The sequence below is a fragment of the Charadrius vociferus genome, unplaced genomic scaffold (genome assembly GCF_000708025.1).
Source record: "Charadrius vociferus isolate BGI_N301 unplaced genomic scaffold, ASM70802v2 scaffold532, whole genome shotgun sequence".
NCBI lineage: Eukaryota > Metazoa > Chordata > Aves > Charadriiformes > Charadriidae > Charadrius > Charadrius vociferus.
Genome location: NW_009647271.1, coordinates 794,863 through 806,119, shown reverse-complemented (window position 1 = coordinate 806,119; position 11,257 = coordinate 794,863). Strand labels below are relative to the sequence as shown.

The window sequence follows — 11,257 nt, the reverse complement described above, 5'->3', positions numbered from 1 at the left end:
GCTGAAACACGCTCCAGATGTGAGGGAGGGCTCCAAGAAAAGGAAAACATACTCCAGCTACCAGTTAAAAGAAACTTATATGGAGTTTTAAACCTTACAGCAGAGGGGATGGACGCCAAGCGTGGCAGGTCCCACAGGGGTGGAGGATCTATCTAACCGGGGAAAAGTCATACGAACCGTCAAAAAAGGGCCGGACTCAACACGGGTACAGTCAGTAGGAAACCGTGAGTAACCATCTCAACAGCGAAACCCTCCTTTAATCTGGAAACATAACAGGAGGCGAGAGCGAGTATGTCCTGTGGCAGAAAAGCTGAATGACTCATGTACTCCAGTGGTTACTATGGAGTTGTTTACACATCGCTGCGTGATTGAAAAAAAATTTAAAAAAAAAAAAAAGAGGGAAAAAAAAATCTAAAGAACTCACCCAAAATGAACTAAATAGGAGGTTTGCGCAAGCCGGCGGCACAAAGGGGAATAACACGGCAAGCTCAGCAAGCCAAGGAGGTTTCCAGGAGGAGCCCAAAGGGCTGAGGGATGAACCCACCGAGCCACTAATCCCCGGACAAACCGACTGCTTCTGCTGCCACAGGGGTGGAAGGTGGCAAGCGTGATACCAGGGTTTTTTTTAAGGATTCTGGGAGGACTACGAGGTCCTCCCTGGCCCTTAAAGTGTGCGGAGTTCGCTTATAAGGAAACAGAAAGGAAGCAGGACAACACAGAAAAACCCTTCTGCTTTTACCTGCAGATATAAAAACTGCTCAGTGGATGCTTCACTATGCTCTGAAAGCCCAGGAGACAGCTGTGACGCTGCGTCTGCTGTAGGATCGCGTCTTTAGGAGAGTCAAAGTGAACCGCTTTTCCATGAATTTGAACTTGGCCAACGCTGCTCCCAGCGCCCACCGAGCTGCCGCGGCAGGTGCTGCATGTCGGCACCAGAAACCGTGCCTGGCAGAGACCCTGCGCTTTCACCTCACTGGCGCATCATTAAAAACCGAAAGCCCAGGCGTGCGAGACCCGGCAAGAGACACACAAAGCCCTGGGCTTGCAGGAACCTGCCCCTCGAAGGAAACCCTCCTGCTATAAAAGATTAGCGGGAGCTGTGCCCGGGTTCAAACGCTAATTCTGAGTGCAAACGGGGCGCCTGGGTGAGGAAGGCGCCACAGGGACCGGGTGCCCACAGTCACCCCAGGGTTCATTTCATGCTGGGCAGCACGGAGGAAGGTTGGCAGCAGCGTCCCATACCCCAGAGGCACTTCTGCCCTTTGCCATCCGTCAGCGCTGGGAAGCCACAGCCCGCTCGCTGTAAGAAACACCCTGTCTCGCCTCGTGCTGCCCCGCTGCCTCCCCAGGGCCGGGTCCTGCCCTGTGATGGACCTGCTGAGCCCTGGACAAGCCCGGCCACTCTGCAAGGCATTGATTTTGCTCCTTGTTACCCATCTTGAGAAACGGGGACAACCCCTGCCAGCATTTCTGAGTATCATTGGAAAACCGTGTGTATCCCTGTGCAGCTTGCCCCAGTGAAATATCAGGCACAGAGCTGGGATTAGCCCAAAACACGTAAATGCATTAAAAACAGCGTGTCAGCCCCAGGCTTGCCTGCTCCTTTTCACACTGGCCTGCTTTCCTTGCCAGGCATCAAAGCACCCTCCAGTCCCTGCAGAGCATTTGAGTCATCCTCAGCCCTGCCGGGAATAGAAAAGAAAGATATTTGGAAGGAATCCCACAACTCCCCACATCCAAAATCTTCTCCTGAGGTCCAATTGCTCAACCGTCTCCTTACAAAAGTCCTCTTGGACATGAAGCCACAATGTCCTCCTGGACATCTTTACCCCAATAAAACCCGTGACCTTGCTGGGACACATCCTGGCAAACAGTAATCTCTGTCCTGAAGGATGTTAACTGCTCCTGGCACTGTAGCGTTAGCGGGTGGCTTTTGACAGCGGAGACCTTGGATCTTTAGCAAGCTGATCCAGCAGGATCCCAGCCGTAGTTTCAGTCTGTCTGGGGATTTCAAACCCCACGTTTAACGCAAAACCCAGCGTCTTTCTACCGTGTACGGTGGCAAACACGGAATACCTTCCCTTCCCTCACAAGATGGGCACCAAATTAAGTTGGAGGCAGGTTCCACACGAACGAGAGGTGAAGCATCTTTCCATGGCCAGTGCGAACCTGTGAAGCTCTCTGCTGCAGGACACTGCAAACCCTAGAAGTCTGTGTAGGCTCAGAAAAGAATCAGTCAAATTAACGGCAGCAAAATCCATCAGGTGACATAAAGGGAGCCACAAACCTGCGGAGGTACAAAAGGTGTTCCTGGAAGCGTGGCTGTGAGTTTGCTATTTCCATAGAGCCTTTGCAAGGCACATGGAATTACCTATTGCTCAAGACAAAGCTTGGGTTTGATGGGTTCAGTGGGACCCAGAGAGCCATTCTCGCAGCCTCAAGACAGAGCTGGGAGCGCTCATATCTGCTGCCAGCCGAGGAAGAGGCTGTCCCCACCGCAGCACCCAAAGGCGATGCCTCCCCCTGAGGAACAGGAGTGAAATTCAAGCAGCCGAGCGCTGCAGCTTGTGGCTGAGCCACGGAAACCAGCACAGCGCGTCCCCGACGTCAGCTGCCCCGAGCCACACGCTGGCACCGGAGAGGACAGGAAGGAACTGGCATCGCGTTCAACACACCCGGTTTGCTTTCGGCACACACAGGCAGATAATGACGGGCCCACGTGGCCTTTGTGGTATAAAAATGCTGCTATCAGTCAAACAAAAATAGCATTTCCTTTCTCTCTACCCTTCGCCTGGCTTATCAGGGCGGTGGGGAGGCTCTCGGTTTGCCGTGGGTTCGCAGGGTGGGAAGGGACGCACGCCTGCTCCTAAACTGGGGCCGTTCGCACAGAAAGGCAGGAGGGAAGCGAGAAATTCCTTCCTGCCAGGAGCCCTGGAAGCGGCGCTGGGTCCTGGCCAACATCCACCCCCCTCACCCGCACCCCCACTCCCTTTGGTCTCCCCAAAGGTCACTCTCCATTCGTCACTGCAGTTTTTTGTTTAGGAAATACCAGCTGGGATGTCCTGTCCTGTGTGAGCAGGGCTGACCGTGGCCTCTTCCAAGCAACTACAATAGACCTTTCCTTGCAGCCCTCCGGGCCCGGCAAGTCTCCAAGAAATCTCTGGAGGAAAAGACAAGAGAGGCTCCAAGTGCCCGGAACCGGGTCGCCCCTGCGCACTCAGCATCCCTCCTTCACCCTTCCCTGCGGCGCTCCCCAGGGCAGGGGAGGGTAGCACAGAGATGCACCCAATGGGGCAAAACTGCCTCTAAAGCTTTTGTGGTTTGAGAATATCCAGGTGCATCACAGTAACGTTAAAGCACAACATCAGAAGAAACATTGCTTCTGCCCCTGAAATCAGGCGCCTTCCCTGGGGACTCCAGCCCCCAGCTGGCTGCAGAGCGTAAGGCATCAGCGTTTGGGGTGCGTGGGTGAGGACAAACCAAGGCTGGTCTGCAGCAGCAGGAGAGGACAGATCCCTGCCACGGCCAAAGCGCAACGGAGCAGCTCATCCCTAGGACACACGGGAAGGATGAGGCCTCGCATAGTCCAAACCAGACAGCCTATGTCCCCCAGGGTCCGTCCTGTCCCCAACTCTGTGAGCAAACCCCCCGCTGGCCCAAGACACTAATGCTTCAAGGACTCAAAATGGCTCTGCTTATAAAATGAGGATGATTTCAAGCCCACCTTTCAGCTGTGTTTGCAACACCCGAGCCATACGTTGCCATTTCAGAGCAAATAGTACTTTCTTTTTATTGCTCTTGGAGTATTTCTGTTTCTGTAAACCCTGAAAGTTCAGCCACCACCCAGGCTTGGAGGTCTTAGGTGGGGCCACCACTACAGGGCTAATGCTCAAAATACTGGCTTAGCGTGGATTCCCAAGGCTTGTCGAAAAAAAAGCACATTCAGAGAATTTCCCCATTCTGCGGCCACTCCCACTTCCCGCTTCCCAGGAAACCCCAGCAGGCAGCGAGTGAAAATCAAACGCGACTCACACCCAAGTGGAGCAGCGATAAGAAATTTGGTTCTGATCCACGCTGTAGAGAAACGCAATAAAACGCCAGCTTCTCAGAAGCCAAAAAGACTGAATGTTTGCCAAGAGGCTAAAAATAAGCCAAAGAGGGCTATATTTAAAGACATCTACTAATAAATGCCTCTGTCCTTGATTAAATAAACTGCAACTTCCAGAAAAGCACTCTCTATTTTCCAGCAGTTTGGGGGGAGCTTTGGCAGCAGGAGAATAAACATTAAGTCCAAAATTTTCAACACATTTTAAAACAACTACCTCGTGGCTGGAGCTGTGCCGGAGTCAGTGCCGTCCCTCCGACAGCAGCGGCAAACTGGGGGCTTGTTGGACCGGAGCAGAAAGGATTTGCATCCCATCAAGCCGTACTGGCCAGACGCTGCACTTGCGCATCCCCACGTGGCTGCAGAAGTGCCTTTACTTTAGTGACTGACTTCATTTGGCCTTTTTACATTCATTCCTCAGAAATAAATCATCCCTTCCAGGTAAGCGGGGGCTAGAAGTTCCCGCTCCATGGTGGCACGCTGCCACGTGCCGGGAGCGAGCCAGGGACCTGGGCAGAGGGGCTCTCTCAGTGCCCTCAGAAGGAGCATCCACACTCCAGCTGAGCATTACAGAGTGACAATTACTTCAGCTCTGCATGATAACGACTCCAGCACGCTTACAAAGAAAGCGTCTGCAGAGGGAAAACTGTCCAAGACCCCTGGGTGAAAAGAACTGTGCCAGAGCTCGCTAAGCAGCGCCGATTAACTTGACAAGTAACCCCCGTTAAAGCCACCTTACAAGAACACGGTGTATAAAGAGAGCTCAACCATGAATCATAGAAGGGACACCTGGTCTGGTTAAACAAAGCATTATTTTAATTTCAAGATTTTATAAATACATATTTACAAAAGGAAGGTATCAATCCAAAGAGTTAAACAAATGTACAGCTCCCAAGTATTGCTACAGTACAGGGAGAGAAATTGTGTAAATGCAATCCCACAATTGACAATACCCATTATTCAAAAAGAAACCGCGTTCTTAATTTAAAATACCTTGACAACATCCGCCGCTGTGAAAGCACAATCTGCCTTGAACAGAATTACATGACAAGAAGGAACTGAGCCCTTTCATACAGCTTTTCACACAAAACACACCACTTTCTGCCACCTAAGTGAACACTGCCAGCCAACAGTTCACCGCCCTACAAAACACTTTTTTTCCAGCCACAGACTCCCGGGGAGCACAGCTTGAGGACAGGACGCTGCATGGATTCAAGAAACGAAAACCCTGGCCGGTCCGTTCCCTGCGATCCTGTGCCGAGTGGCTGGCGAGGAAACTGGAGATCACACCAGCCTACACCTTCCTGGCCAGAGAAGACGACCTGCGACACCAAACACACGCTACAAAGCTTTAACGGCGTTCGGCAGACAACGACTACTCTGAAATTGAGCCTGCAGCCTTCCTCGTGACCTGGTTTCACTCTCGCTACGCTCTCCACACAGACGCAGGCCTACAGGTAGAAGAGGGACTTCCCATAAATCCAGGGGTTTAAGATGTTACCGAGACCTCCAAGTAAGCTTTAGATTATTGAAAAAAAAAAAAAAAAAAAGTCTGGAGCTGCTCAGAAGCCACTTTCTGCAGTTTCCACAAGACTTAATAATCTTCCCACTAAGCCAACAGCAATATTTCCTTTTAGATGTCCTTCACTGTAACCACCTCAGTGCTGTTAAAATCACAGAATGAGAGAGGCGTGGAGGCAAAAGAGCACTACCTAAACTCCTTAACAGAAGCAGCAATGGCCTCCAAGAACAAAATGCAGCAAAATCCACAACTGAAAGTATTTGAGGCACCAACTGCTGGAGGAGTTGGGGGAGTTCTTGGATAACAGAAGGCTCGGCTTGTGCATGGTTTTTCTGAAGGAGGATGTTCAGCAATTTTCTCTTAATTCATCCAGGAGTTCTAAATCTGTATGACAGCCACCTAAGATAACTTTTAATTTAAGGTTTAGGCAAATTAATTCTGATTAATCAAACTAAACAAAGGACTGAAACACAAACTGCTAGTGGAAAATTGAATATAAGTTGCTAGAAGTGTTAACCTGAAGTCTTGCACAATTTATTTACTTCTTTTAATTCACACCTCACGTATGCAGCTCCCAAATCTCATGGTCAGAGCAACATTCTATGTCGTCCACCACTGTGGATCCAGTCTGGCTTGAGGCTTCCACCACGCTCAAGATGCTGCTTGGTCCTCTTTAGCCACAGTCTGCAGAAAGCGAAAAAAAAAAAAAAGGAGTACAGGAAAATTATGTGACCCACTGCCATGAATCTGGGGCAAGACACACATTTCTGTGAGAGACCGAGACTGGTCTGGGCCTTTGGTTAACCACTGCAGTGGTAAAAGCATTCAGAAGCAAATCCAGCTACAGAAGAGCACAGTCCCAGCACAGACTGCCAAGAAGAACACTTCATCAGTGTTTCAGTTTGCAATCGCGCTAATGACAATAATTCCAGCAAACATTTGTGAACCTGTAGCAGCCAAACCACCTTTCCCCAGAGTCATCTGCATAACACAGCCAGCCACAGCCAGGAAACCCGGTAAAAGCAGAAGTGAAATGACAGCGTTGAAGTGGAACAGGGGTCGGTTGTGCCTACTGCTGCTAGGATCTACGGAAGGAAGAAAACCCAGCTCTGGGGCAGAAAAGGACCTGTTGAGAAAAGCTGGTTGGAAGTGAGAAATAATATAAAACCCAGCCCTTGCAGCTAAGAGCTACACGCTGCAGCTGCACGCAGAACCACAGGGACCAATGCAACGTCCCTCCAGACGCACAGGTTTGTGGCTAGCACAACCTGAGGAGGAAGCAGTGCAATGAAAGGAGCAATTTAGCAACGCATTATCCAGGAGCAGTATTTTATCAAAAACCCTTTTGCTCTGTCGCCACGTTCACCGTGTTCCTTATTTCCAATGTACCAGCCATATTCCAGTAACTTCTATGGCACCTGTCCATAGCACCAGCAAATAAGAGCTCACGATGCACTGCAAATGGAACTTGATGCCAACAAGTAGCGAGTTACTCTGTGACTTTAAAGGGGCTCAAATTCACAAGGCAGCAAGGGGTGAAGGTTCCCTCTGCAGAACTACAAATAACAATTTTTTCAGTCTTTCTTTTCACGGTCCAGGCAGTCAGGGAGCTGATGGACAGACACAAATATGACTGGAAGGGTTTCCAAAACCCTGCAAATCTTACCTGCCGCAAGAACTGCTTCCCAAGATAGTTGGTCGCCATGCTTGTCAAGTTCTTTCTACTGCCAACTTTACACCTGATATAACCGTAAAGGTTTGCTCCCTGAAGCACCACTCCCATCACAACCACTGCCTAAGACACAGGAAAACACAATCACTGATTTACACCGCCTTGCCTGTAACACACAGGACCTGTTACCGGGTTGAGGGAGTCCACTCACCAGCCATTTCACTTTGAAAGAAAAGAGAGCGCTGAAAGCAAATATCACCCAGATCATAGGACAGGTAATTAGACCTAACCAGAAAATTCGGGACTCTGCTTCTGATGAGGTTTTACTCCCTTGTGCTGATGCCTAGAAACAGAAAGGAAATGGAGATTAACACAGATCACATTGTCATTAAAAATAGTCCAGAATCTGAAAGCCCCCTGCTTTTTGCCTCCACACAACAGTACTGGGTGCTTCCAAGATCAATTTCCACATCACATAAAGATTTTTCTGCAACAGAAGACATTTCCATTTAAGGGACCCTTTTGTCAATTTTCTATCAGAAACAGCGGAGGCAGCAGCATCAAATCCTCTCGGAAAGCTTAGGGCAAAAAAGGTTAAGTTTGGGAAACATGACATTTACTGCATGGTTCAGTAAAATGCTTAGAAACAGTCCAACCACTAATGTTTGCTACCTCCAAGTCACTGCACAGACAACCAGAATTTCACTAATCCCAGCACTGGTAGAACTACATAATGATACTCTTAGGCATTAAAGTAGGGTAATTTTTTCCTTTACACACACAGAGGTGTGATTCACTCTACACTATTGATTTTATGAAGTCTTTACAGAGAAGATCCCAAGCAAGCACTCACTTCTTCCTATAATAATTAAAATATCTGGACTGGGTTAACTTCTGGGTAAATTTACAGCATCACCAGCAGTTCAGCTACCTTTCCCCCTCCTCCCCCAGTATGTTCTAGCTTTTCTAAACTAGCACAGTTTTGAGAAAGAATGTGCCCGTAGCGAGGGCGCAGACTCAGCCAGATAAAGGTTTGGGTTCAAGTCCCTACACCACTGCAACTTCCCACGTGACTGCAGGAAACTATCCTTACCTCACTGCGGATCTGCATGCTGTTAGTTCCATACAAACAGAGATAAGAGACAGGGATCAAAAGGGTAAATGCGTGACACCTTGTGAGGTGCCCGACAGATGGGATACTAGGGAGGCAGCAGTAGCCATCATGAACACAAAGACAAAGCAATAGCCACGATGAACGCTATACATTTCCTCCTACTTCCAATAGTTTTCTAGTGCAATGTAGACAGGAGGTAACAGCTACATCAGCTGTTTCAAGCCCACACCAGAAAATTTGCAGGTTACTGGCATGACATCGGAACCTTTACTGCATTTTATGTGGAACCTTTATGTTACTTACATTAAGCCAAATCATGGGAATTTTTAAATAATTCAACAATCACAAAGTTCTTTCAGCAGCCTACGTGGAACAAGCCCACGTTTACAGATCTGTGGCTGGAAGTAAATGTCTCTGTTGTGCAATCTATCATCACAAGCATAACCGCCAATTAATAGGGGTTTTATAAAACAGAAACAATAAAAAGAAAAAAAAAAAAAAAAAAGAAAATTACCTTCCTGGCTTCAAATACCCAGTGACTTCTACCATCGTCATCCACCTGGTTCCACCAGCGAAGGCCAACCATCAGTCGCCCTGTGACATTCTGAATAGAAGAAAAGCAATTAGCTTTTTAGCTTCTACAAGAAACCATTTGCCAAAGTTCGGCTGTTTGGGTTGCTGTTTTGAAGGCTGCTCATCTGCCTCACATTTGGGAAAACAAGGTTACATGGCTCTTATGTCCACAACAACCTATTTTCTGATATGTCCAGTGCAATAATAAATTACTGTTATAATATAAAGTAAGGCATATTTCTGGTGATTCGAAAGTGATCTGATAACGAAGCCTGTGCTACCTTAAAATAACGTCTAATATATGTTCTCCATTTGATTTTCAAAAAGTCATGTAGACAGAGATTTAGGAGTTATTATTTCATTAACACTTTGCAATACATCACAGTACTTGAGGGTATCTTGGGTATCATTTTGTTGGGAAGGCACAAAGAAGTTACTTTTTTGTGTGACATGAGTATCACTCTCTTCAATTATTCTTATATAGTAAGACAAAAATAACAAAAAGCATAAGAGGAACTTACCTTTACAGCCCAAAAGTCACACGACAAGAGGAGGATAATTGTCACCATGCAGGCAATAAAGCTGCTAGTTAAGAGCTCACAGAGCAGATAGACAACTATCGCACTGACTCGGAAGAATAAGTGGAAAAATGATGCCACTGGATGCCTGGAATGAAGTACAGTGCAGTCACAGCTCTTTCAGACAAGACTGAAGCAATTTCAGAGAAATGACATTGCCAAGGCAATCTCCCACCAATTCACAGGATAAGGATCAGCATCGTAACGTGAACCCAGTGTGCAACCACTGCTGACAACATGGGAAATAAACTGACTAGAAGCTCATCGTAAGGAAGACACATTCTACATACAGCCGCAACCCGTGTGCAAACAGAATTCAGGGTGGAAGGGGACAAGAATTTTACCTGGTGTTCAGTGTAAGGCAATTTTAATGGGGTAAATTTAAAAAGGTTCTGACAGCAGAAAGACCTCTGATGGAAAGGTCACACTTCTCAACACAGCAGAGTTGCCCTTCTTTCTTGTTTCTGCAGTTTCTGGGTCAGAAACGTGCAGTACAGAGCCAGGGTCACCACAGCACCTGTGTACGGACTCTGCTCTGTGGCAGGAGTTTGTGCAGAACAAGGAAGGAGACGGCTGGACCAACTACGCCAGGACATGGCAGACAGCAGGGCAGCACCAAACACACTCGAGAACAAAGACTCGGGAAGAGATAACGGACTAGCCCAGAACCAGCACTCAACACGGTGAGAACCTCCCGTTACACAGAGTCATTGCACCAGTGTAGCTTCTGCACAAGCAGAAAGACAAACATGTATTAAATGTGAGGGCACCCAGACACATGAAGCCACAGACCAACAAAATCCAGTTGAGACTCTGGAATTGGTACTTATGAAAAAGTTACTCTCCGTTACCACTAATCAAGTAGACAAGGTATTTGCCATTACATATTTCAATGTAATACGGCAGTCCTTCCTTCCTTCCTTCCTTCTTAGGGCTTCTGCCTAGAACTCATCTAGAAACTCCCCCTATGGCCACTGACCTTATTTTTGACTTCTTTGATCTCCTGGATACATCATCATCCGCATCAAAGAGAGACACATCCTCAATGTCATCACTGCTGTCCTGCAGCGGGGAACAGATGTAAACAGTTACATGATAAAAAAGAATCAGTTTTCAACTTCAAGCAGGGTGAGTTCTGACTACCCCGAAGTGTCACCTTAAAACCAAAAGGAATTTGGGGAGAATGTGAAGATTTAACCATATATGAAACAAAACAACGCAGCGTTAAATCTTTTGATTTGTGCTTTGTGAAAACTACATAAACTCACAGCGTGAGCCCAAAGATCCTTTCTGCATCCAGGCAGTTGACTTCACAGCCCAGCCTGGAGTCTTTTAGTCTTCATGCCTCTCAGAGAGTTCATTACCTTGTACAAAAACTATCCCTATGTCAGGGAAAAGGTTCACAACCTCCTGCATTTTAGCGAAGGCACTGGTGGGGGAACCAGAATTGGTTATTTCTCCAGAGAGGGAACAAGTCTGTTGCAGGCCCTGCAGAACCGTGACGCCAACGAGCGCTCTCACCCAGAAACCCTCTCCCAGAGCCCAGCGCTGCCTCAGCGGCCTCCAGCCGCGTATCTAAGAGCAGCGCTGCACAACATCAGCCCGCCCCGTCCTCCCGCGCTCCCCGCGAATCGCTGCGCCGGCGGCTGCAGGCCTGGGGCGGCAGAAAGCGCCCATCTCTCCATCTCGCACC

At 48.1% G+C, this 11,257-nt stretch overlaps 1 protein-coding gene across 1 annotated transcript; it reads right to left on the bottom strand.

Moving 5' to 3' along the window:
* Positions 1–5,721: 5,721 nt before the first annotated feature.
* TVP23C (trans-golgi network vesicle protein 23 homolog C (S. cerevisiae)) lies at positions 5,722–10,629 on the bottom strand. The gene is made up of 6 exons (XM_009880011.1): positions 10,544–10,629; positions 9,508–9,652; positions 8,928–9,017; positions 7,511–7,642; positions 7,294–7,422; positions 5,722–6,311 (listed from the first exon to the last, which is right to left on the bottom strand). The coding sequence occupies exons 2-6, from the start codon at positions 9,553–9,555 to the stop codon at positions 6,279–6,281; spliced, it is 432 nt and encodes a 143-aa protein (XP_009878313.1). The 5' UTR covers positions 9,556–9,652; positions 10,544–10,629; the 3' UTR covers positions 5,722–6,278.
* Positions 10,630–11,257: the final 628 nt, after the last annotated feature.

Bases quoted from the DNA above. Each gene is read 5' to 3' on its own strand.
- TVP23C (XM_009880011.1), bottom strand. From the start codon at position 9,555: ATGGTGACAATTATCCTCCTCTTGTCGTGTGACTTTTGGGCTGTAAAG. The intron at 9,018-9,507 runs GTAAGTTCCTCT...TCTTCTATTCAG, and splicing joins GTGACTTTTGGGCTGTAAAG to AATGTCACAGGGCGACTGAT. The intron at 6,312-7,293 runs GTAAGATTTGCA...CGCTTTCTGCAG, and splicing joins GGAAGCAGTTCTTGCGGCAG to ACTGTGGCTAAAGAGGACCA.